Source organism: Mus caroli, unplaced genomic scaffold (genome assembly GCF_978045245.1).
Source record: "Mus caroli unplaced genomic scaffold, Mus_caroli_1 scaffold_7, whole genome shotgun sequence".
Classification (NCBI taxonomy): domain Eukaryota; kingdom Metazoa; phylum Chordata; class Mammalia; order Rodentia; family Muridae; genus Mus; species Mus caroli.
In genome coordinates this window covers 33,219,788-33,247,128 of record NW_028227262.1, presented here as the reverse complement: position 1 = coordinate 33,247,128, position 27,341 = coordinate 33,219,788, and the positions used below count along the sequence as shown (strand labels likewise).

Genomic DNA, 27,341 nt, shown 5'->3' with positions numbered 1-27,341 from the left:
ACTTATCACTTAAACATCAACCATTGAAATACTACTACAGTTGCTATTGATAGATAAACAAATTTAAAACACAAACTTTGATATATAAAATTTAAATTTTACTAGCCTTTATTATGTCAACTATTCCTTTTTATAGAATTTGGAAAGCAGTAACATTTTGGACCTTTTATAGACTTGTTGAATAAATCACCTTAGAAATGTATTATCCAGTAGCCGTGTGGGTAACAAAATCTAAAATAAGAACGTGTATATGTTTGGATACAAGAGTACTCTTCAGATGTGTGATTAGGAGTTTCAACCAAAGATAAATACTTAAGAAAAACTTTGGCCAAATACGTTTATCTGGTGTTTCATAACTTAGAGATTAAAGTTTTCTATTTTAAAAGCCACTGGTGTGTATTTTACTGCAATTAAAAAAAAAACAATCAATATTGAACAATCTCTGCTCTGGTAATTCCAACTACTGTACAGTTCACGCCCCTCACAGAACAGTGAATGTGTGGGTCACTGGCGAGACAATGTAGCAACGTTTTCCTTGTAATGTACCAAGTCTTGCCAAAGCAGCAGACAGCATTATGACACACCATTTTGTCACAACTGGCTCTCAGTCAGGACAGTGCCAGCCAATTCAGGCCTGATTCTTTCTGTGTTTATTCCCACCTCTCCCAAATATTTGAAAACTGGTGTCTTGACTTATTAGCATATTCATAAGCTCGATGACCATAAGCCTTTTTCCTTTAACCAACCAATCTTTTGCAAGACATAGACAAAACACCAGTGTGAATTACAGCAAATCTCTGTTTTATGCTGTTATGGGTGAAACTCTGGGAGATTCTCCTGTTGACCCAGAGCAAGGTGCCTTCGCTGATGCACTGCCTATGAGCACTTCACAAGGTAAAGTCCATTCCTGATGCTGCTGCAAGGGATGCTTCGGGCACTCATGTGTGGGTGAAATTGCATGTTTGTTTTCCACATGTATTCATATAGTCTATTAATCCTTTGATCATTTTTATGGTGATCACTTATAAATGTATTCAGAACCTTCAGCATAGAACCCTAATCTAACCTCTATTTTATCTCTGCTCATGGCTTCCATTTCCTGAATTATAAGCATTAAAGGTATTTTGATATCCAAACCAGACCTGTTCATTTTTGTTTCCTGCATTTGCATATATAGTCTAAAAATATGTGTGAGCATTTCAGAACACTTGGCGAATTAGCTTCCTCTCTTGTTATTGTGTTAGATATCTTTCATTACAGTTTTTAATCCCTCTTGTAGAATTTCTGTTCTTCTTCGGGTATTTTTTATTTTACTTTGAAATCTACATTTTTTTCTCAAAGAATTGCAAGTTTCTAGAGTACAGGAATATGTTAAGTTCTCTTTTAGAATTTTTAAGATACTTCAAGCATAATGTCTGATTGAAGAATACCTGTTCTAAGCCTCTCACTTTACACACTAGGAAAAGAGGTCTCTGGAAGGCTTGATACATGCTGAATAAACAATTTACCATTACTTCTATTCAGATTTGCTACACAGAAACAAAATTCTCCTTTCCCAACATTTTTTTCTTGTCCACTGTAAATGTTGCATTCTCTATTTCTATAGCTCCTTCTACTGGGGTTTCTTAAGCACAGTTTCTTCTATTTTGTATCATTTCTTATTTATTCTAGTGTTTCTGTTTGGTTTATTTTTCTTGTCTCATAGATTGCATATAAAATAGGTTGTTGAGTTAGGGTGACTGTGTTTTATAATAGAAGTGCAGAAGCATTAAAATGAAGTCATTTGTTGGTTAAAATGAATAGCTTCATTTCAAATTTTTCTAGAAGCCTAACATTTGAACACATTTGTTATAATTTTTAAGACATCAGTTTTTAAAGTGAAAAAATTAAAATTTCTGAATTTTTTTCTGCTTTGTGTGTGTTGAGGATTGAGTTCACTGTCTACCCTTGATCTGACCCGTAGTCCTATCATTGATTCATTGTATATATCACTGAGTTTCTTATGCAGTAGTTTAGTTTCATTATATTCTATAAAATATTCTATTTTTCTATAAGCCATGAAAGTGATCACTATTCATATTAGTTTTATTTAGCCTGCCTTGAGAAAGAATATCCTGGCTACATTATGAAATAGTTCTTGATTCCAACTTTGGTACTTTTGTCTCTTTGAAAAGAACTTGTCTAGAACATAGCACAATGAACACTTTAGGTTGCCTTAGAGGGCAAATGCTAGTTATGTCAAGAGATGGTTAGATAATCAAGATTTTTATTCCATACCAATCTCTTATTATTATGCCATGACTTTGTCCTAGATGTAATTTCTCCGAGTCTGAAGTCTCTCTAATAGACTAAAACTTACTTTCTTCATCAAAATGGTACAAAATAGAATTATTTGCCAGGTATGCTGCTGCAGCTTATAGTCTCAGCTACTTGGGAGACTGTGCTGGGAGTATCAGTCATGAACAGCAGTTGGGACTAGCTTGGGCAATATACTCTTTAAGGTATTAAAATATTAATTTTAATATTTTAATTACTAAAATATTAAATTTTTACTAATAATTTGAACGTTGGCTTTTATGGTCATCTGGTTTATCATAAATGTTTTTCTACTAAAAATTTGAGCTATTAAAGCCCAACAACCTGTTTCTTGTATCTATTATGTTTTGTTGGTGACCATTAAATATTTATTCCACTCCTGCTAAAGCAAACAGTTAAACTTAGAAATAAACCAAGTATGCAATCATCATTAGCTATCCAAGTCCAGCATTGATGGTGTGCTATAGGATTCTGTCTTCAGCCTAGCCCATCAGCTTAGGCATTCCTTCTGCATCTGAGGCAAAGTAGATTGAGTGGTGGTACAGGAGCTGGGTACTGCTACTGTAGAAATAAAAAAAAAAAAAATGTTTAGTTTTGGTCCTAGAGGTCCAGCTGCATTGGTCATATCCATGAAGTGAAGTTACCCCTTCAGTCATTCTGCCCAAAGAGAACATCTATATATTTTCCCAAGGCTCCATGAGCACTAGGTTCCAAAGAGGGCATCTACACGTTTTTCCAAGGCACCATGAGCTAGGTCCCTTTCATCTCACTTCTTTTCTTTTTCAAGAGTTCTGCAAGCAACCCTAAGTAACCTCATGCTGGCTCTGATTCCCACTAATAAAAATTGGCACCATGCAAGGGACACTTCCTCGGACTCATGCTCAATATGCCTCCTACTCTGAGTGCCAGACTCAGTCCTGTGTGGATTCTTTAATTTTCAGCTGTTGCACCAGAGCTTGAAGGATGATGACACTTGTTCTCTAGAGCTGGTTGAGCAATGGAAATGCATCTTAGAAACATGACAAATGCTGCAATAGAGCCCTTCGAAACCAGAGTCCCTCAGAGATGGGAGCAGTGTTGATTGCATACCACTTCTATGGGGGATATTTAAACTGTCTAAGGGGCTCTAGCTAATGGTATACTACAATCAGATACTTGACTAAAAATCTCACCTGGCTAGAAGTTTAAAGGGACCAGATTACAAGGTCCAGTCCTGTACTGCTCATATACAAGTTTTATGAATGAAGCAAGTCAGTTGTGTCTTCTGTGTCCCTGAATGTTAACAAGGTTACTGTGAAGGTTACAGTGCTTGTGAAGACTGATCCAAAGCCCTCTGTGACGCTTACTGTTTTAGTCCTTGTCATAGTAGCTATTGGAGGATCAGATAGAAGATTCTGAGAACAGAATACCTTGCATTTTAAGCAATTTAGAAGATATGGAAAAACAAAATCTGAAGTTATGTTCACTGCACTAAAGTAAGTGACAGTTACTTCAGTAAAAAAGGGCTTCTTGGAAAGCAGCTATGCTCACCACTATACTACTAATGCTAAAAGGGGCATCTTTAGAGACCCCCATGAGTATCGTAAGAAGAAAGTAATCAAACTTAAAGAAAACAGCTTTATATCTTATCTTAAAAACAAAAGCAAAAACAAAAACAAGCAAGCAAAAGGCAAACAAACAAAAAGCCAGAACTGTATGGGGCTGGAGCCCGAGAGCTTGTGTTTGCCACGCAAGCACTCAGCCAATGAGCTTCATCTCCAGCCTTGGTTGTGTTGTTTTGTTGTGTTAAATATGGCAAAATTACTTCCCACTCCATTAATATTTATCTCTGAAGAAACTGAACTGCAAAAATTGAGACCCTTTTTTGGGTCTTTGGGTTTAAATGGAAGCAGTGATCGCTCATTTTCCCCCCTCAGGGTCAGGGAGGGGAAGCTTTTCTGGGATACAATATTCTTTATCTGTTGATGTGAAAGTCCAGAAAAGATTTAAATTATTGATACTACTCTAAATTTTATAAGATCCCATGCAATGGCACCTCAGAGAGCTGTAATGTGGTGGGGATAGGGGTGTTGGGGGATTAGGGCAGGGGTAGGGAAGTGGGGGCAGTACTTGCCTAGCATACATAAAAATCCTGGTTCCATCCCCAGCAGTGAAGAAGGAAAAACAATTCAAGTCATTTTAAGAGAATTTTATAGTTGTTGGTATTAACTTTTTCCATAGCATGGCTCTAGCTCTGTCTGTATTTCTGATTTATCTGATTTTAACTTCTTTTTTAAACTCTAAGAATTGGATTAGGTCCATTTCTAGACTCTGTATCTTCTTATTGTTTCCCAGAAATGGTCAGTTCTTATATCCCCGCCCCACCCAATTGTGAATTAAAGTATATGAAAAACATGAAAGAAATGTCACTTAAAGAAAACACAAGATTTTTTTTAAGCCAGGGTCTTGCTATCAGACCTTAAATCTTTCTGTCTCTTCCTCCTTAATGCTGGGATCATAGGCACATAATAGTTGATTTTGAAAGCAGCATGGCAGCAGCTAGTCTCTTAAAGTGCTAAAATACATCCATCTCTCTAATATTGTCAGGTCAGTGTGTCTGTAAGTGTACTCCCTAAGTTATAACTTTACCCTGAAGAAGTAATGCTAGAGAAGCTCTAAAATCATAGTATCTTGTTAGGTATACATTTCTTGGCTCAGAGGAAATCTGAGCTGAGAAATTTTCTTCACTGACTTAGGGGACCTGAAATGACGCACAGCTTCATTATTTTAGCTTCCTTGGACACACCAGAATGTCATAGAATTTAGTGAATGCTTTCTGAGTATTTGTGTTGGAGTCATTTAAATAGAATTGGGTTTCTGTACCTTCCTACTGCACTATTCTTTCCTTCCTATGCACAGTCTTGCACCTGTAGCTAATCGATAGACACAGACATTGCTCGTACAACCTCAGAACTGAGGCCTCACAGTGTTTGAACACCAGTGCTTTAGACCTATCTCATTTTTATTTGAACAAGTGATTGCCAAGATTAAGTTCCCACATGTGGTGAGAGCCATGTGTGATCACTATAAAATAAACTTGAAACAGTCAACTATCAGTTACATGTAAGTTAACCCTCCTTAGCCCATGCCAAGTTTCCCTTGTGAGAGAAATTCTTACATTCACTCTAGATTTTCAGGTGAACAGTCCTCAAACTGCCTCCATCCATCTTCTAACTGTTGGGTGCCTGCTGCTTGCAAGGCATCATAGTGCTGTGGAGTCCACACCCTTGCCTGGCTTCCACTGCCTTTTGGTAGCCTGGATCTATTTCATATATTTTACCTTCCCTCCTATCTATCCCAGGAAGTAGCCTACCTGGCTCCCTTCAGACTAATCTCACTTTGCAAAAATACAGCCATACTCTCTCTTGCTTCCAAGTTTAGTATGTCCTTAAGTGCCTTTCCCAGTCTTCTACCTTTTCAAATTTTCCTTCTCTTTCAAGGTCAAGTTCAAAGAACTTCAACTTGTTCAGTGAACCTTTCTCTGAATATCTACATCTAATGGTTCTTGTCTCCTCCAACCTGAAAGTGTGCTCTTTCCTCTACTTCCCGGGCTGCCAACAGCCTGATCCAATCCACTGTCTCTGGACTAGAGAGCAGTCTCTTGACAGGTTTTGTTTGTTAAATGCATCTGCCCTTCCTCCCAACCCTATCCATTCACTTCTTATCCATTGTGCTTAAAAGTCAGGACTCCCCTAGCTCAACACCCTTTAGTCATTATTGAACAAAAGCCCAAATTAACTCTGTAATGCCTAACCCACCCCAGTAGACTTCTACAGTTCCCTTCTTCCTCTGTCCATCTTTTGGCTCTGCTGCATCATCACAGGCATTCTTTCTAGTGCCATGACACTCCATGCATAGACCTGCCCAGATTCTCTTCCCCAGCTCCTATTCTTCCACGAGCACCCCTCTTCCTGACATCTCTGATTGTCTCTCTTGGTCACTCAACTCTGCTCAGATCTTTTTTTTTTTTTAAGTCATTTCTTAAAAAAAAAAAAAAAAAGATTTATTTATTTTAACTATATGAGTACATCACCACTGCTCCCTTCAGACACACCAGAAGAAGGCATCAGATCTCATTACAGATGGTTGTGAGCCACCATGTGGTTGCTCGGAATTGAACTCAGGACCTCTGGAAGAGCGGCAGTCAGTGCTCTTAAAACACTGAGCCATCTCTCCAGCCCCTTTGCTCAGATCTTACCTTCCAATAAGAACAGCCTTTTCCACCCTTTCTCCTCTTCTCTTCTCCAGTTTCCTATTTAAAAAGCACTTGTCATTTTGTTCAAAACTGTATAGCTTATTGGCTGGTTGTATTTATAGTTTATAATCTGCTTCATCCTTTAGATCTTTGGCAACAAAGAGAAAGAGATCTTGGTCAGGTTGCTCATTCCCTTGTATCCTCTGAGACCCAGAACAAAGCTTGCTAAAGAACAGTCCTCATTAATAACAGTCAAATGAGAGTGAAACCCCCTGACACTGATAGTCTTCACCATGTAATTTAGTCCTTAATAAAGACAGCCTGTTCTTATTTTCTGTTTTGGAGTATTGCCTAAGCCAAAGTATGTAATCACTGAGAAAGAACCCATGTTTTAGTCTCTATTCCTAGAAAAAAAAATACCTAACACATAGTAGTCAACTTGTTGACTTATTAAAACCAAACTGGTCTCCTGTGCTTCCAACACTTCTTTCTGAACTCCAAGGGCACCTGGCACATATGATATATGTGTATATGATATATTATATAGAGAGGGGGAATACACTCAGGTGCACACAAATATACATAAAATGATTTAAAATAAATCTCTTTTTTAAAGTCTGCATGATTTCTATCTTTATATAGTTGGAACTATATTCTATATATCTCTTTTGGATTAGCTTCTTTCCCTAAGTGATATAAGCTGCTTCCTTGGTCTTTTCATGGCTTGATAATGCATTCATTTTCAGAAATAAGTATTTTATTGTCCAGCTGTATTGCAGTTTATACACTCATCTGCTGAAGTATTCCTTTGTATCTTCTAAATATTGTCAATCATAGAACTGTAATAAGAATCTGTGTGCAGTTTTTTGCATGGATCTAAGTTTTCATTCAGTTTAGAGTCTGTCCACTGGATTGTATGGGAGGACCATGTTTTGTTTTATAAGAACTACTATACTCTTCCAAAGTCACAGACCCTGTCACAGTCCTCCTGGTAATGAGGGAGTATTCCTGTCACTTGACAGCCTCACCACCTTCTGGTGTTGTCAGTGTTTGAAGGTTTTCTAATGATTTATGAGATTGAAGATCTTATCTTCTTGCTCAAGTCTTTATCCTATTTTTATATCAACTTGTTCATTTTCTTAAGAGATCTTTGTGTATTTTGAAGAAAACCTTTATCAGATGCTGGTTTTGTTTGTTTTGGGTTTGTGGTTTTGTTTTTGTGTTGTTGTTGTTGTTTGAGACAGGGTTTATAGAGCCCCGGCTGTCCTAGACTCGCTCTGTAGACCAGGATGGCCTTGAACTCACAGAGATCCATCAGCCTCTGTCTCCCAAGTGCTAGGATATTAAAGGTGTAGATCACCATACCCAGCATCAAATGTGTTTTTCTTTTCTTTTTTTTTTAACAAATATTTAATTGAAATAGTTTTGTACAGAGCAGACAACTTAAATTTTAATAAAGGTCAATTTATCTTTCATAGATCATACTGTTTTACTATATCTAAAGAAATCATCACCACATTCTTTTCTTTTGTTTTTCTTTTATTATCATTGAGAAATTTCATGCATAGTTGGGATAAATAGTGTATAGGATTTTTGTTTACTCATTTATTTGTTTAAGGATCTGTCTGTGCAGCCCTGACTGTCCTGGAACTCTCTATGTAGATCACGCTGGCCTCAAACTCAGAGATCTGTCTCCCAAATGCTAGGATTAAAATCGTGTGACAACTACACCTTCTATGTACATTCTTATACATTGTTAGATTCAATTTCTTAATATTTTGTTTGGAATTTTTGTGTCTATATTCATGACCAAGGCTTTATCTTGTTTTGATATTAAGATAATTCTGGCCTCATAGCATCAAGAACTATTTTTTCCTTTATAATAGTTTATTAACTCTAAGTGAATGTCATACAATGTATCTAGATTATACTTACCCCCACTCCTTCCCCAATTCTTCTCATCAAGAATTATTATATCTGTTTCTACCAACAAAGAACTGGTATAATTTATGCCTTGGATGACTGGTAGAAATGAACGACGGTAAGTGCACCTTGACCTTCTGTCTTATACAGTTATTAATTACTTATTCAATTTTTAAAACATAAATAAGCCTATTCAATTGTATATTTCTTTTTGGATACATTTTGGGATACTGTGTTTGAGGAATAGGCCCAAGGAAGAAGTTCACTTCATCTAGATTATTGACTCCGTAGTATAGAATTGTTTATAATATATCCTTCATAAACTGTGTGTGTGCTATATTGTATTGTGTGTTGGGCATGTGTGCTAAAGATAAAACCAGGGCCTTGTACATACTTAGAATATCTTCTTCCACTGAGATACACCTCATCCCATTTACTATCTTTTTATTGTCCCTGGAACATATGATTGTGTGCTTTCATTCATTTCTAAACACAAATTGACTTTGCACCAATGTATACTGGACAAAGTAATAATTTCAATTCAACTGCACTAGTTTTCAGCAGTTAGCCTTAGTTCCAGTTAGATTATTCCTAGAATCTCTTTTTGGAAACATAAGAAAGATTAACAGAAGAACCACAAACTGTGCTTGAGCTAAGTTGACCACAGTGGAAAAGGATATGAATCTGTGGGTCAGGAAGCAAAAGAGATGGTCAGTATAACCCAGTCATCTTTTCTTTCTCCCCATACCACACGACAAGCTACCTAAACAACATGTGGCCAATACAAGAAAAACTGAACTTCTAGAGATAAAATATGAGTGTGCTTTTCCTTCTAGAGGCTGAGGCTAAGGCTACAACTTCTCTGAGGCTTTGTTGATCTGAATTCAAACATTTACTATAAGCCTTTCAGTTTCCTATAAAGAAATGTGCATATAGAGAAAGATATTAGATGCTTTATCTTTTGCCAAATCAAACCAGAGAAACACTGGGTTTGGTTTTTAATAGTCCTAAGTAGGCAGCAGGATGAAAATATGTTTTCTTATGTTGAATAAACAAAAGGCACAACACATAATTTATTTCTAAACCTTTCTATAGTCAGAGAAGCCACTACTGAATTAAAATTCTTGCAATAATATCAATTAATTATGTAATGTTCTGTAATTTACTTAACCCTAAGTCTATTTTTAACATTATTAAATGGTGATTAATTATACATAACTTCATATTATATCTTTAATAAAATTTGAATATGTTGAAATGCAGGACTTATAAATTCTCTGTTACATGTATCATATACACCAAAGTACATGCATGATGGGCATAAGATATAATGCCTGCTGCTTATGTGATTAAAAATTGTAGCTATCATTATTAAATTATGCTTCTATGAATGAAATTGAGTCATTTTCCACTTTTAATAAAACAAAGGCCCATGATACTAATCAAAGATAAGAAAATTGGTAGTCAGCATCGGGGTTCAGACCTCAGCTCGACTGGATACCAGCCTGCAATTCCCCACAGGGAAATGCCTGGGGCAGGAAGCAGGAGTGGGTGGGTCGGGGAGCAGGGCTGGGGGAGGGTATAGGGGGCTTTGGGGATAGCATTTGAAATGTAAATGAAGAAAATATCTAATAAAAAGGAAAAAATATAAAAAAGAAAAGAAAAGAAAATTGGTAGTCAGGTGGTGGTGGTGTACACCTTTAATCCCAGCACTTGGGAGGCAGAAGCAGGTGGATTTCTGAGTTCGAGGCCAGCCTGGTCTACAGAGTGAGTTCCAGGACAGCCAGGGCTACACAGAGAAACCCTGTCTCAAGAAAAAAAGGAGAGGAGAGGGGAGGGGAGGGGAGAGGGGAGGGGAGAGGGGAGGGGAGAGGGGAGGGGAGGGGAGGGGAGGGGAGGGGAGGGGAGAGGAGAGGAGAGGAGAGGGGAGGAGAGGAGAGGGGAGGAGAGGGGAGGGGAGGGGAGGGGAGGGGAGGGGAGGGGAGGGGAGGGGAGGGGAGGGGAGGGGAGGGGAGGGGAGGGGAGGGGAGGAGGAGAGAAAAGAAAATTGGTACAGGGTGCTGGCTCAGTTGGTAAAAGTGCTTGCCTAGCATAAACAAGGACCTGAGTTCAATCCCCAGGACCCATATTTTTTAAAAGCCAGCACATACTTGTAATCCAAGTACTGGGCAGTGGCAGGGGGTGGGGGTGGGGGGTGGAAGCAGAAAGATCCAGTGAGATAACCTGTCTCAAAATTACAGTGGCTGATATTCCTGAAGGTGACATCCAACACTGACTCTGGCTTCTGCACATACACAGGCTCCTGCACACACTTGCTCCTATGAACATGGATGTACATACACATATATACCCACAATTTTTACAAATAAATAAATAGAAAGAGAAGCATCTGTTGGTTAAATATTTTTTCTTTTATTTCAGTGTATCTTTTCTACTTTTCCATATTATTACCTGATCATTCCTGTTTAATAACACAAAGTGTATGCAAGAAACAGATTTATTCCCTCTTGGTAGATTAACTCATTAAAAAATATTACAGTTAAAAGGTATTTATGGGGTTGGGATAGAGTACAATGGTAGAGTTAAGAACAAAGTATATTCAACTTAATTTTTAACATAACCAAACACATAATCTTGTAAAAGTCAGGTAGTATAAAGACTTTAATAAAATAAAAAAAAAAAAAAGTAGCGCCCCAGTGTCACAATAACCCCCTTTCAGAGGGCTGATACTTTACTCCAGAGCTCTCTTCTGACGCTCACCTCCGTGACTTGAGAATCACATGCTTGGCTGCAACTTTGTCTACTATGTTCACCATCTGTTAACTCTAACCATAGAACATAAGCTTTCAACCCTTTCACTACCTCATTCTTTCTCCCAAACACAATTCTTTCTCCTCTCACCTTCACAATGTAGTTTCGAGTAATTTGGAGTTAAGTCAGTTGTCCATGGTTACATTGTCATAACTTTAAAAGGGATAGTTACAGACTTCAACATCAGTATATTGTGGTTTCATAAGCAGTTTCTCTTCAAATAGTAAGCGGTCACACTGCATGTTTCCTTTCCCTGAGTGTGAATCATGTGTCTAAGTCTTGCAGTCAACATGTTCAACCTTGCCGAACCTAGCACTTCCGGAATTTACTTGACTACCTGATATTTTTCTGTGTAATGATTTTTAATGGAACCTCATTAGCATATGTATAATACAGTTGGGGAGATGCCAGATAAAACAGACTTTCCAGGCCACAAAAGAGCAATTAAGCACTGGAGTGCTTAACTTTGAGAAGCCAGGCACTCTCTTTTCCAGAAGTCTTTAAAACAGGACATCTGTTTTATTCATAGTCCAGTGTGAACAATAGGACTCTGCTGCTGTTTCTTCCTCTTCCTGTCCCCCAGAGGCCGCATTGGAGGCTTTTAGCTACCTTTTACAGGACGATGGGACTCTGGCTACTAACATATTTAAAAAAAGACAACTATTATTTATTTAGAGCTTCATACATATCCTAGGTGTTTTTCATAATTATCTCATTAGTCTTCAGAACAGAATGAGGTAGCATTATTTTACAGATGATGAAACTAGCTATAGAGAGATGGTGGAATAAGACCTCTAAGGCAGAATTTGAATTCAGGCATCAGACATAACACCACTCCATCCTTTATTGTTAATGTTCAGAACAGCAACCTACAAAAATAACAAATAAGATGATGTTTATCTGTACTTACTGTGTAAAAACTCAGGCCACCACAATGTTTATGATAATAAGTTAACCATTTCTTTAACCTTCCCACTAACTGGAGGTTATTATTTTTGTTAGTGTAGTGCTTACCTTTTCCTTCACTGTGACCAAATGTCTAACAAGAAATGGCCTGAAGGAAGAAAGGTTTACTGGGGGTCCTGGTTTAAGAAGCTACTACTAAGCCTAGAAATAAAAGCAGCCAGCTCAGACTCCTCAAATCTTTACCCCTCTAAGAAACAGGAAAGTGGAGGATGAAGTAGGTCTGGGCTAAAACCCTCAAGGCCCACCCCTCAGTAGCCCACTTCCTCCAGGTAGGCTCTACCACTTAAAGGTTCCAAAATAGTGCATGCTAGCTGGGTACCAAGTCCTTTAACACAAAATCCTGTGGAATACATTTCACATTCAAACTGTAGCAGGAAAAATTCTATTGCAGAGTTCTTCTGCATTTTATTCTGTCACAATCTGCCATCTGGTAAATGGTTTCTTGCATGAGACTATTGAAATTTGATGTGACTCGTATATATTAATTAAGACCAAATACATCTTGATCTATAAAAATTGGCTTGGGATAAAAGTCTCTTTTTTCAACATATTATATCAATATAGTAACAGCATCACACAGCTCAAAGGATGCTGGGCCAAGAGACAGAAAAGATGTGTTCTCGCCCACCCAGTCTCTCACTGACTGTATTCATAAGCAGATCATTATGTCCATTTACTTTTACTGTCAAATGGGGAATGACGATTATTTCAAAATGGCTTTTTCAAATCCCCTGTAATATTTCAGGATGATTTTTATCTCTGGATGTTGGCTCACAGATGGAAGAGGGACTGTATAATTCCCAAGTTAGTTTGTACTATGCTGTGGTTTACACAAACCAGTGAGGAAGGGCTGGCTGGATAAACAAGTGGGAGCCATACTTCTGAGTACCATGATATTAACCTAAAAAAAGAAGTCATTGAAAATTTGTGGTTAAGTGTCTCTTGAAAATACTGACAAAGCTACTAAGCTCTAGAGAGTCTATGAGATGTTGCCACATTGCCTCAATACTCATCAGAATACATTTCTCTGAGTTACTCTTTAGCATTCCTCACCAGTGTCATGCCTGGCCCAGCATGAGTTGTTGAAATGTGTTGATGTTTAGTGTAGACCTGGAAGATGAGAAAGAGAGATAATTAGTTTAGATTAAGTGTGGCCACAGAGCTTTAGACCTTCTGCATTCAACATCCACTCTTCCTAATAACTGTCCATAAATTACTTTAGTATCTGGGCCATATTTCCCCCAATAGCTTTCAGAGCTGGGCTTGGAATTCACAGCTTCATGTATTTAGACAAGTATTACATTACTGAGATGTATCTTCAGCTCTTGAGTACTATTCTTTTTTGAATTTTGAGTATGTGGTGGCACACGCCTATAATCCTATCTCTCAGGAAGCAGAGGGAGGAGGGTCACTGTAAGTTCTATGCCAACCACCACTGCACAGTAAAACCCTATCTAAAACAGAAAAAGAAGAAAAGGAAAAGAAAAGGAAGAAAACTCGTGTACTTTACAGAGCTGTTCAGAGAAATAAAAGAGACCATGGAAGTGTAGTATGTAGTGTAATCGTTACCAAAGCCTCAGAGGTCGATCAATACTAACCAGTTTCAATAGTGAGGAGGTGCTACATGAGCTCAGGTTCCTCTTGTTGTTTTGTTTTTTTCTTCTCTTTGGGAATCGAACCCAACATCTTATACATGATGAGCAAGCATGCTACCACTGGGCTATACCCCCAACCTCTATTGAACTTTACATCCAGGCTTTTAAAAAACAATTGTGGCATAAATTTGATTTGCTTACTTTTTTTTTTTTTTTTTTTTGCCTGTATCTTCTCAAGCTAAGCAAACTCTCTACCACCGAGTCATACCCCAGACCTCCCCAGCATTTGTTTTTTGTTTTTTGTTTTTTTGTTTTGTTTTTGTTTTGTTTTGTATTTCGACACAGGGTTTCTCTGTGTAGCCCTGGCTGTCCTGGAACTCACTCTGTAGACCAGGCTGGCCTTGAACTCAGAAATCCGCCTGCCTCTGCCTCCCAAGTACTGGGATTAAAGGCGTGTGCCACCACTGTCCGGCCATCCCCAGCCTTTCTAGTAGAAGTTTTTCTTCCCCTAGAAAACAGCATAATATTCCAAAGGCAAAACATATAGTCCGGGTGCTTGATTTCATAATCTGATCTTTCTGACCTACTTCCATACTCCCAAATAGGGCCTATTAGATTAGAGAAGTCATTTTACTCTTGCATGAAATCAATTATACTTTTGTTTGAAATGTATTATACTTTAGAGTAGTTTGAGAAGACTGCTCATTAACCATAACAAAAATGAAAGCCAAGTTTGAAGGTCAAAAAGAAACAGCAGAGCTGTGTCCTTGCACACAAAATCTGTCTAAAGACTTTCTTAAAAGATTGTGAAATTAAGGGATATGCCCTGAGGCAACAGGACTCATGTCACCCATCTGGAGAGTTAAGACACTGACTTACTCCTGAGAATGGTTGTTGTTCATGCAAATATTTTGTCCATTTGCTCTTTCATGGGTAATTGCATGGAGTAACAAAAAACACCTACTTGACTTACAGCTTGGCAGCAACAGAAGCTTATGTTTTCTAGAGACAAAATAAGAAGCAGCTTTCCTGGATCATCTCTAAGTCAAAGTAAAATAAAGCATGTTTGGATCCTGTGCCTCCCAGTAACCATGTCTATGAAGTGATGCTGTTGAGGTCAAGGTGTCCCAGAATACAGAAAAGGAAAGGGAGAGGAACACATGTAGTTCAGAAATGTATCTTTCTAGAGAAGAAGGGGCAAATATTTTTCTTTCTTCTTTATCTCCCCTGCTTAGAAAAGTAAGGAAACTACAACTCAGTAGTAAAGCATTTGCCTATCATATGGGCAAGTCTGGGTTCAGTGCCCAGTATAACAAAAGAAGAAAAAAATAACTTACTGAATTCTAATCTTGCTGATAGTCCTCAAAGGAAAAAGATTAATATATGGATTTGAGAGTAGAGTTCTAGCTCATGCTGTGTCTTGGTTATAATACCAAAACCTAATCTTTTTAGGGAAGCTTACATCTTAACAAAACTAAACCATTAAGAATATATTTTCATTTTTTTCTTCCTGCTTAGCCAAATGAGAAAACATTCTACTCTTCCCTATATAATAATATTACTCAACTGGCAAGCATAGAGAACACAAAAACCATGCAGAAGAACTAATGGGAAACAGGATGATAAAGTGTCTCTTCACTCCAGACAGCATACAAATGTAAATGCTATAGATACTTAACAAGATCAGAAATTATGTCAGTATTAAAGAGAAAGATTCATGGAAGGTTTCATAGAGAACGTAGTATTTAGCCTTGAAAGACAAGAACAAATGTGGTACAAAGAAATGAAGGACAGGAAAAGATACAGCAACCTCAAGAATCTGCATTTACAAGAAGAGCAAAAAGAGGAAATGGGAGGCAAGTAGACCAGTAGGATATGCCAGGCATGGAAACACCAATGGAAAATAAGACTGAAAAAGTAAGTTAGGATCTACCTAGGCTGCTTATTGAACCCCTGTTTCAAAAACCTTAGGTCTGGGGAAGTGTAGAATATTTGCCTGGCATGTACAAAGCTCTGGGTTCAACCTCCAATTGGAAAAAGAAGCTAACCAATAAAATGATGAATGACCAATTTTTACAGAAACCTAAGTATTTTTGCATCCTTATTTTAACTTCTCAGTTTCTATATAGAGGCATACTCACCACCTTTAACTCAATCAGTCACAACATATACCATGAGAAGCAGCAAACTTTAAGAATATTACAGTCTAGACAAGAAAGGACATCTTTTGAGAGGAAAATAACTGATAACAAAGAGTAAGAACAGAGAGAGGTGAAAATTAAACATATTAGGGAAAGTAAATGCAGTGACTCTGGCTGGGTCCATGAGGAGGAATTTTGAAGCAAATGATATAGTTTAGTGGGTATTCCTGCTAATTAGGAGTACAGACTTCTTTCCAGATGTCACTAAGACCAGGACGTCCTCTAAGTTATCACCAATGCACACTCTTGGTTTTGGTGTGCAGTGTTTACACCATAACATAGATAACTGAAAATTGTTTGGGTACTGACTATGCAGATATTCGACAAGGGAACCCAAACGTTGCCTCGTGAGCCCTCTTGCAGCCAAGAAGCACATCCACAGAGCTAGTATCCTTACTTGTATCTATAAGGAACTTCGTTTTCTCATGGGAACTATAGCTGAATTCTTTCATCTCATGCAGCCTTTGAGAAAAAAAAAATTCCTTCACTCTCTGTGTACTAGTCCTATGAGAGGAGCCCATCTTCCAGAACATTTTTATCAATGAGAGGTTATTTGAAAGGATAGTTTCTAAGTCAGCCTTGAGTTTGAATCACCCACACCTACCTAGCCCACAGACCTTCAACAAGTCATGAACCCTCACTAGCCCTGTCTTTTTATCTATAAAATGAGGATATTTTAGCATATGTGGAATAAAAGATACATGTGTCTGGCTCATGAGAGGCACTCAGTGGATCTGTTTGTTTCTTTCCTTCCCTGCCCCCTCTGCTAAAAGTTCAGAGTCATTTCCTCCCCTTCATTTAGTTTTAATAGATAAATATTTAATGAGCATTTACTGTGAGTCAAACCTTTGTCAAATGGTGCTAATATGACTACAACCAAGATAAAATTTATGAGTTCATTTCTTTGTCACCAGGGTTAACAATGTTGAATTGACACAGCTCTGTAGCATTTAGAGTAGTGATTGCTTTTCTAGGCACCACTTTGAATAGTGAGCTCATTTCAAGTAAGCCAAATCAGACTTATAATTGCATAAAGATTTATAGTCTATACTCACCAGTGACTCACAGTTGATATTCAGTACTTGGGACCTAAATAAGTCAGAGTTTTGTTTTACTTACTATGGTAGTAAATCATACTTAGAAAAATGAACCCTTGCTGCTCTTCCAGAGGTCCCTGGTTCAGTTCCCAGCACTTAAATGACAGCTCATAACTGTCAGTAACTCCAGTTCCAGGGGATCTGACATATTCTTCTGGCCTCTATAGGCACCAAGCATGCACATGGTACATATACATACATGTTGACAAACAATCATATACATAAAATAAATATATATTTTAAAAGAAGAGCCAGGCATAGTGGCACACACTTTTAATCCAAGCATCTAAGAACTAGAGGCAAAAAAAGGAGCAAAGGAGAGAGGGGCCAAAGGGAGACAGAGTATATATATATATATCTCAAAGGGTGTGAAGGATGTTCCTGAGGATAACACCTCCATATGCACAACACACACACACGCATACACACACACACATGAATACACACTCAAGAGGAATGCAAATCAGTATCAAAACACCAAAGATCTCAGTCCAAAACAATGCACAAAGGCTATGTTTTCTATTTCTAAAAAGAAAACATAGAAATGGTAAAAAGGTACATGAAAAAAATGTTCAATATCACTAATCCCCAGAGAAAAGCAAATCAAAGCTACAGTAAAAATATACTATTCCACATCTGTTAGAATAGCTAGTTCATGAGGAGAAGAAAGGATATGGAGCAACAGAGACATTTTTAGTGAAGTATACTATACACTGTGCAGCCATTATAGAAAGCAAGAGGATATTCTCAAAAAATCAAAAGTAGAATTACCATGTGATTTGCAGCCCTACTGCTAGAAATATGGCCAGGGAACTAAAAATTACTATGTCAAGACTTCTATGCTCCCATGTTTATTATGACACTATTCGCTATAGCCAAGACATGAAATCAACATGAGAATCTAAGATATATAAAGAAGTAAAAGTAAACAAAAAGCTCAGTGGTATGAACAGACACACACATGCAGAATGCACATGTATACACAGGCATGCATATTCAAACAAGTAAAAATAAACAAAAACTCCATAGTATGTATACACACATATGCAGAATGCACACAAATGCACATGTATGCACACACAAATACATACAGTGAAATACTCTATGGCCTTTAAAAAGGAGAAATTCTGTTTCTTGTAGCAATATAGATGACCCAAAGGAACATTGTACTAAGGGAAACAAGCTAGACTCAGGAAACCAGACGCCACACACTCTTGCTAGTTGCCAAGGACTAGGCGTAGGGAAGACTGGCCAGAGTTTCCATAACACTTTGTCCTGATAGACAGCAAGATGATTATAGTTAGAAATACTGTATCATATATCTGAAATTTGCTAATGGAGCAGATCTTAAGTTCTCTCAACACAGAAACTCAGGTAAAGGCTGACTTCCTTCTTACCTGGGTGGTGCTAGAAAGGCAGTAATGCACTCACCCCTCATAGGGAAGTCTGAGTGAAATGCTTTATTAAACTCATTCAGCTCCCTCTCTATGTCCATGAGGACTGCTCTGCCCTCCAGAACTTGACTTATATCCTGTTCTTTTTTTTCCACTTCAGAAATTACCATGGTTGACACAGAGATGCCATTCTGGCCCACCAATTTCGGAATCAGCTCTGTGGACCTCTCCATGATGGAAGACCACTCGCATTCCTTTGACATCAAGCCCTTTACCACAGTTGATTTCTCCAGCATTTCTGCTCCACACTATGAAGACATTCCATTCACAAGAGCTGACCCAATGGTTGCTGATTACAAATATGACCTGAAGCTCCAAGAATACCAAAGTATGTTCACTTTTCACACTCCTAGGATTGGAGTTAGACAGTTTTTTAATAACCATTGAATAAATGCTCATGAGATTAGCACCCTGACAAGAAGGTGTCTTTACTCAGTTGTTTATCCACTGTGCTTGAAGTTCTAGATGTCTGTGGGAGGCCAAAATAAGACAGCACAACAATGTTCCCAACCTAACCCTCTTTCTTCTTCTCCCTCCAATGTTCCCAATCTTACACACACACACACACACACACACACACACACACACACACACACACACACACACACACACACATTTATCTTCTCCTTTCTTTCCTGTCTTGTTTCCATCTTTGGAACATTTTCTAGGATAACTACATTGCCAGTTTTGTCTTAGGCTGACAGTCCATGATGTAAACTTCGAATTCTCCCAGCTTCTTCTCAGTAAGTCATAGTTGTAGGTCAACTTACGTGACTCATCATAGCTAAGTTACTATTACAGTTAGGTTTTCTTTCTAAGCTGTAATTTGTAAAATTTACCTCAAACCCTAGTTTGGGGCATAAACTTACATTTGAACATTGTGGCTGACTGACAGATCATCATGACATTAAGTAAATTAACATAAAACATCAGCCTCAAGAAAACCAGAACCAAACTTTTCGAGATAAAGTATCATTTCTGTGGTGCTGTTTCCTTGATTTTTATCTTGTGGGCTGATGTGCTGGTTTTCCAGAGTCACCCCTGTGTCACTGGCAACCATTGCTTGATAATAAGTAAGAACTTCCTGTAATTTCTAGTTGTTTTCTTTAGATAGAAAGTATACGTGGGTATTTATCTGTGTGGTTCGGGGTTAGAGCCTAATACGGAAATTCAATAGGTCTGAGCCACGGGCAAACGCAGTACTTGCTTCACACAGGTTGCTCCCACTCTCTATCAAAGATCACTTTACAAACCACCTCTTGACTCAACCCTGTTGATAACCTGGCACCTCGGGCTAGGCTCACCATGGCATTTTCTTGCCCATGTTCCTTCTGTATTTCTTTTGCAAGAAAAGTTTAAAACTATTTCTAAAATTCACCTTTTCAATAAAACCCATAATAGCAGAATGAATGCCAGAGGCAGCCCATTGTCTTGCCAAGTAAGTTGCACTTCTTCAAACCCTGTGCAATGTCTGTGGAAAGCAGCGGGGAGTTGGGGTGAAGCACACTTAATTCTCTGGCTTTTAATTCCCTTCCTGCTTTATTTGTGCAGGTGAGGTTCTGGGGTGTTGGGACTTGCCTGAGATGATAAAGTCTTACTTTTCCTATCTGAGCACCAATGTTTCTTCATGTTCCCCAGCACCTCTCCTGAGACAGTAAAGTTATGGCATGAAAATATGAAGGCCACCATGGAAAGCTACGGTTCCTCTTTAAGATTGCTTGTCATGAGATAACCATCTTCTCAAATTTTCCCATGCACAGGTGCGATCAAAGTAGAACCTGCATCTCCGCCTTATTATTCTGAAAAGACCCAGCTCTACAACAGGCCTCATGAAGAGCCTTCTAACTCCCTCATGGCCATTGAGTGCCGCGTCTGTGGGGATAAAGCATCAGGCTTCCACTATGGAGTTCATGCTTGTGAAGGATGCAAGGTAAAAAATAAATTTAAAAAAATCACCCTAGAGTTTTCTGCAATTTTGCCTATTCTATTTCCTGTTACAAACTCACTCTAAGAATTTAAAGATAAAGTTGTGGGGGTTTGTTTTGGCAGAACTCATTCTTCAAGTAATATAACATTTGAAAATCTGAGAAAAGCTAATAAAGGCAGCATTACTCTGCCCCACTTCCCCTTCCCCAAGATGAGCCTTTGGGGCATCTCAGTGGATCTTGCAGAGTTGTTTTTTTTTTTTGAAAGGACTTATCCAAGGTATCACAGCAAGACAGTGAATGATGAGCCAGTACTAGGACCTACATCTTCTGATTTCTCTAGTGTGTTTTTCATCCTGCTATACAATCTCTTAAACAAGTAAGGCTTGATAGACTATGTATGTATATCACTTGACCCATGGACTAATGCTGTAATATTAAGCATATTAATACATTAGCACTGTAGAAATTGTGCATCAAAGGCATGGGGTCACTTGAGTAGGCACTTTATTCCCAGGACTGCAAAAGGAAAAACAAAGTTATGGGTTAGTGAGGTCTGTCCCTACCAAGCCCTAAGCTAGTGCTGTTCCCGTAGTCCAGCTGCAGACCAAGCCTTGTGTAATGGAAGGGCAAAAAGCAACAACTGAGCTCTTCCCTGTGAAAAGAGTGTTTTAGAAAGTTAGGGATATGCTGTCCCAGGTATAAGAAAAGTACATTAATATATTCATTTTATATACAGTTTTAAAATAACTTTAACATACTCAGGAATAAAATAGCCTGTAACTTATCATGTACTGGGAGCCATAGAATACATTGTTTATCCGTATTTACCTTATAAATACTGGAAGGTGTGGTGCTGTATGCCTTTAATATTAGCACTCAGGAGCAGACACAGGAGCATCTCTGGGAGTTCATCAAGCCTGGTCTCTATAGTGAGCTTCAAGCCAGCCCCATCTCAAACAAAATAAAACATAAATAAATGAAGGAAATACTGCTTCACTTAAGCTTTTTCTGTAGAATAAAGATGAAGCACACAAGATAGGCACGAGATAGGACTTCTGGGCTCTAGATGGATGGCAGACCAATAAAGGAAAACTAATTTTTATGAAATTCGTAACCCTCAGCAGATGTGTGTGTGTGTGTGTGTGTGTGTGTGTGTGTGTGTGTGTGTGTTGTGCCATTATTTAACCACATTCTACAAACATTTTCTAATCTATAAAGCAATGAAATTTAGTTGGATCTGTAAGGTTCTTTTAGTCCAAACGTAATCTAATATGGTAAAAAGATACAAGCCAGAGTTCCCTCTGCCACTTTCTCAGGCATAGCCTGCCAGTCACATAAACACTTCAGCCCTCAGTCACCTTAGGAAGAAAACAATTTGATTAGGTTGGCAGCCAAGGTCTTATACATCTCTAAGGTTTGGATTTCAAAACAAGTCCTTGAAACACTCCTGGCAAGAGATGCTTTCATTTAAAACACCAAAGCACGTTCATGAGCCTGGCATGATGGCACATGCCTGTCATCCCTGCTCACAGGAGGTGGAGACAGAGGAACAGCAAGAGACCTTGTTTCAAAAAGACAAAAACAATGAAAAGAAATCAGCCTCTGATTAAAAAATATCTGTGATTCGATCATTATACACAACCAATAATCTAAGATCTCTGTAAGGAAGAACATATCATTGTATTTAATGAGTAAGGTTTACCCAAAAATCTTTTTTTGAGTTGCTAAATTCTGAGCCATATTTATCTGAAAAACCCATTCAGTTTGGGTCATGCTGGTCATATACATTAATGAGTGTGAATTGGATAATCATTCAGACTTTGTAGTAATTTATTTCCTGTATGTTGGTGGAGTGCCTAGAAAATTAGAACTTACAAGCAAGTTCTGAGACTCAAAAGTTTGATTCCCACTTACAGATGTCCACTTCAGGTCGTAGAGCCTGAAGAAACACAACTTAAGCACCAAACTGCTGCCTCATTCCCAATGCATCAGGCCATTGGCTGTCACTCACAAAGATGTCCTCTTAGCTTATCATCAGTACCCATGAGAACTAAGGAGAATGAAATTAGCAAGTGTTTTCTGTTTTACCTGTACAAAGCTTAAAATGCACCTTGGCAATTTAATGTTTGCCATTTCCATAGACTATGGTGCAGTCCCATAATTAAACTTCAGTTGACCATAGCTTGTAGACTCATTTATAGATCAAAAGGAATGTTTTGTAAGACAACTCTTATGAGACCTTCTTAGGATGCCAGTGGGAGAAGCTTACATCTGTGATTCCTGTCAAAAGGCAAACAGAAAGGAGTAAACTTATTGGAGTTGATTAAAATGAAATAGTGACAGGTTCTTGGTGTGTTACCATTTCAGACTTACACAAAATAAAGCATCTTGTTTCTGAGAGCTTATACATGACTTAAAGCTCAAAAACAAAAACAAAAACCTTTTGCTTGCTGCTTGCAAATGTGCTTTTTGGTTTTGTTTTCTTGAGTCACCACTGTTTTAGGCCCTTCATTGGTGAAGCGAAATGCCCGAGGCTTCATACTTATAAAGAAGAGATTTATTTGGCTTGTGGTTCTGGCCTCAGGTTGAGAGTCAGCAACTGGTAATTGCCTTCTTGATGGAGGATTTTAAAGTAGTGTAGGACTATGAATGGTGAGAGACAGGAAGCAGGAGAAAGGGAGGGAGGGGGAGAGAGAGAGGGGGGGAAGAGGGAGGGGGAAGGGGAGAGGGGAGGAGAGAGAGAGAGAGAGAGAGAGAGAGAGAGAGAGAGAGAGAGAGAGAGAGAGAGTTGGTCTCTCTTCCTCTTATGAAGTAACTAGAATTCAATCACAGGGACACCACCCTAATGGCCTTATCTAATCTTAATCACTGTCCAAAGGCCCCACCTCTAGCCTCAGTCAGATTAAGTTTCCACCCTCTTCCACTTCACATAAAGATTAAAACTTAACACTTGAATCCTTAAGAGACACACTCCTAACAGAGCAATCATATTTTGTAATCTTTTCTGAAAGATCAGTTAGGATAAGATTTCCCTAAACTCTGAGTAAACACCATCTGCCCTCAGTTCAATACATCCTAAGCCTGCTTCTGTGAGGGCCTATGCTATCTATGTCTAGGGTAAATGGTTCAAATGCATTCCTGCTTGCCTAGGGTAGCTCAGGAACTCAGCTCCTATTTGCTGAACTGAGGCTGCATGCAATCCCAGCAGAGAACTTTCAATCTCATGGTAAAATCAATACCATGCTAAGGACTCAGCTTGTTGTACATGAAATTTTGTAAAAATTAAAGAACTGTGGAGCTGAAGAGATGACACAGTAGTTAAGAAATCTGGCTGTTCTTCCTGAGGACTCAGGCTCAATTCCTAGCACCCACATAGTGGCACACAGCCTTTAGAACTACAATCCCAGGGATCTAATGCCCTCTTCTGGATGCTGTGGGCACTCCATCACGGGGTGCAAAATATCCATACTCATAAAATAAAAATAAAGGGGAAAAAATGAATACTTGGGCCATCAACATAGTTCAGCAGGTGAAAGTGCTTGCTGAACAAACCTGATCACCTGGGGCACATACCCAGAACATACTTAAAGGTGGGAAGAGAAACTCAGTGCCACAGACTTGTTATCTGACCTCCACACATAGACCATGGCACACAGGTAACTCCCCCAAACAACAACAACAATAATAATAGTTTAATAAATAAAAGAATTAAGGAGAAACTTGGGAAACATTTAAAATACATAAACAAAAGTAAGAATCATTTTCTTAAAGGCAAATAGAAAGACATTGGAGTCAATGTATATACTTCTGAAATAGCAACCTACAAACTTCATTACACTGTCACTGCACAATAATCCAAGAGTTGACTGTTAAAAGCAGATGGAAAATACACATTGTTCTATAGACCCTAAAATAATAGAGTACTGGTAATGTCAGTAAATAAATTAACAGAAAAACACCCAGTGATATTCTCCTATCTTCCTCTTGAAAAAGTTAAATAACATGAAAACATGCTTATCATAAAATTGGAGGGGAATAACAGTAAAAGCAAGTTCTTATGTATATATTCTGTATATATTCAGATTAAGAATTTGTATGCAGGGTTGGGCATAGTGGCATACACTATTAGTCCCAGCACTCAGGAGGCAGAGGCAGGTGCATCTCTTTGAATTCAAGCACTATACAATGAGACCTCGTCTCAAAAAAAAACCAAATTTGTATATGTATTAAGTTCATAAATGATAAGCAGAATGATTACTCTTTAGAATTGAAGGATATCAAATCTTCCCAAAATGATTTACTTTAGGCATATATCATAGGAATCAAGCTAATTTTTTTTATTATGGCAATGAAAATTTTTCACTAGCATGGAGTAGGCTTTGCATATTAACTTACTGCTAATCCCCAGCATTGGCACAGCCACAGTACTTGGGACCATTTGAGAGGTAAGGGGTTTCAATTGCATCAGGTTCTACATGGGACCTATTCTTTGGGATACTGCTGATCTCACAAGGAGTAAAAGAGTTCCATAACAGCATCAAAGACAAAACAAAGAATCCCTGGCAGGACTTTCCTGGGGAGTTGCCCTCAGAACTGAGAAGGTGCTGTGCTGCGGTGCTCATCAGGAGAAGAGCTGAGCTGGGCTTCCACATGGAGCCAGGATTCTCAAAGGCATTAAGAATGCCACAGTCAGCTGTGTCTGGACTTCCAGAACAAGCATCTTCAATTTCTCTCTGAAGGAAAGAATTCCCTACTTAGACTTTGTAGGTTCCACAGTTTATGGTCAAAGGATAACTTTTTAAATTTTTAATATTTTTAAATTCTCAGAGTTGGTAGTATTGTTAAGAGATTTTTAAAGGTATGCTTGCACTAATCAATATCACAGTGAATTCAGAAAAGTCTCACTAAAAAACATTAGTGAGAAATGTTTGCTTTCACTTTCATCAGTATAATTTGGTTTTTATGTGGTCTTGTTTCATTGGTGTTCTGATTTTTACATACACAGTCAATATTAGTAAACAGATAGGAACAAGAACATGGGCAGCACAAAGGAGAAGTTAGAAACACAAGCGCTAAAATGAGAAATAACTTAACATTTGTCTAATTGGAATCCCAAAACTAATAAATGAGAGAAACCCAGATTCAGAAAACACAACCAAGAAAATAAGTAAAAGAATTTCTATGCCTACACACACTATAGTAAGACTACAGCATGCCAGGGGAAAGAATGTATACAAGCATCCAGTGCGACAGAAAGATCACAACCGAAATCAGTTGACAAGAGATGTATCACAGCAAGAATGGACACACAAACACAACAGGATTCAAAGTGTTAGAGAGTGTGCCTAGCATCACTCAAAAATAGAGACTGAATGAAATATTTACCTGTTTTTAAAAAATCACTGAAAAAATGCATTTTAACATAAAGCCAGAGAGAAGATGCTTATAACACATGTGACAGACATCAAATAAGCATCCAAGAACATATGAAGAATGCCTAATGACCTATTTTAGACAAGAAGTCCCATTACAAACATAGAAAAGAAAAGCCAGGGAACTATATGTTGAGATCATACTTATGTTTTACATATAATAGATTCTCAATGAAACCTGAGAGTTGGCCATAGTGTTATGTACCTGTAGTCACAGGTATAAGAGAGGCTGAGGAAGACAACAGACATAATGAAGGCTGAAGTCACCAAGCAGTGGTGATACATTCAAATTTTACAACAATTTAGAAAACTATATACTCATATAGCCATTTTTGAAAATAATCTTGCATTATCGTATAAAATATATCATTTGCATACCATATAATACAAAAACTCTGGCAAGGCTAACCCTTGCATATATGTAAATTAAATGTTTACAATGATCTGAGCATAATGATACATGCCTGCAATTCTAGCCCTCAGATGGTTGAGGCAAGAGGATTGCTGCAAGTTTGAGGCCAGCCTAGGCTACATAGCAAGACCTTATCTCAAAAAAGCAAGCAAAACTTTTCAGTAATGCTTATGTAAGCTCATAACAAACACCAGAAATTCAAACAGTTGTCACCATTTGAATAGATTAATAAACTGTAGCAAACTCAGAGAACAATCAGAAGGAGATAGAATCACATGTAAGATTTTAATGAAGTATTGTTGTAGGCTCTGGCTGTGTCCAGTGGTAAAGAGACAACTCTACCCCATCAAAGTCACAATTTTAAGTGAAGAGTGAGAATGGGGAAAAAAAAGAAACACTTGGGCATTTATACTGAGCATTTAGACACTTAGGTAGGTAATTTCTGTGATCTGTTAGAAAGTTACAAGTAAGCTGAGCAGTGGTGGCACATGCCTTTAATCCCAGCATTTGGAAGGCAGAGGCAGGTGGATTTTGAAGCCAGCCTAGTCTACAGAGTGAGTTCCAGGACAGCCAGGAAAGGAAAGGAAAGGAAAGGAAAGGAAAGGAAAGGAAAGGAAAGGAAAGGAAAGGAAAGGAAAGGAAAGGAAAGGAAAAGAAAAGAAAAGAAAAGAAAAGAAAAGAAAAGAAAAGAAAAGAAAAGAAAAGAAAAGAAAAGAAAAGAAAAGAAAAGAAGAGAAGAGAAAAGAAAAGAGGAAAGGAAAGAGGAAAGGAAAGGAAAGGAAAGGAAAGGAAAGGAAAGGAAAGGAAAGGAAAGGAAAGGAAAGGAAAGGAAAGGAAAAAGGGAAAGGAAAAGGAAAAGGAAAAGGAAAAGGAAAGAAAAGGTTACAAGTACCACTAGAAACAAGATAAAGAGAAAGGACTCAAGGAGTTCCAGAAGTGGGGCACATGCAGAGACAGGAAGACATCAGATGA

The 27,341-nt window shown here is 38.2% G+C and overlaps 1 protein-coding gene across 4 annotated transcripts in view; it reads left to right on the top strand.

Moving 5' to 3' along the window:
- Pparg (peroxisome proliferator activated receptor gamma) overlaps positions 1–27,341 on the top strand; it is a 137,139-nt gene that overhangs the window by 60,233 nt on the left and 49,565 nt on the right. For 3 of the 4 annotated variants that reach the window (XM_029478633.2, XM_021164280.3, XM_021164281.3), the window contains exons 3-4: positions 18,698–18,925; positions 20,358–20,527. In XM_029478633.2, the coding sequence (XP_029334493.1) occupies positions 18,706–18,925; positions 20,358–20,527 (390 nt within the window). In that variant the 5' untranslated portion in view covers positions 18,698–18,705. Of the gene's footprint in view, positions 1–542; positions 895–18,697; positions 18,926–20,357; positions 20,528–27,341 lie in introns of those variants that run through there. The other variant, XM_021164279.3, reaches the window with a different exon arrangement.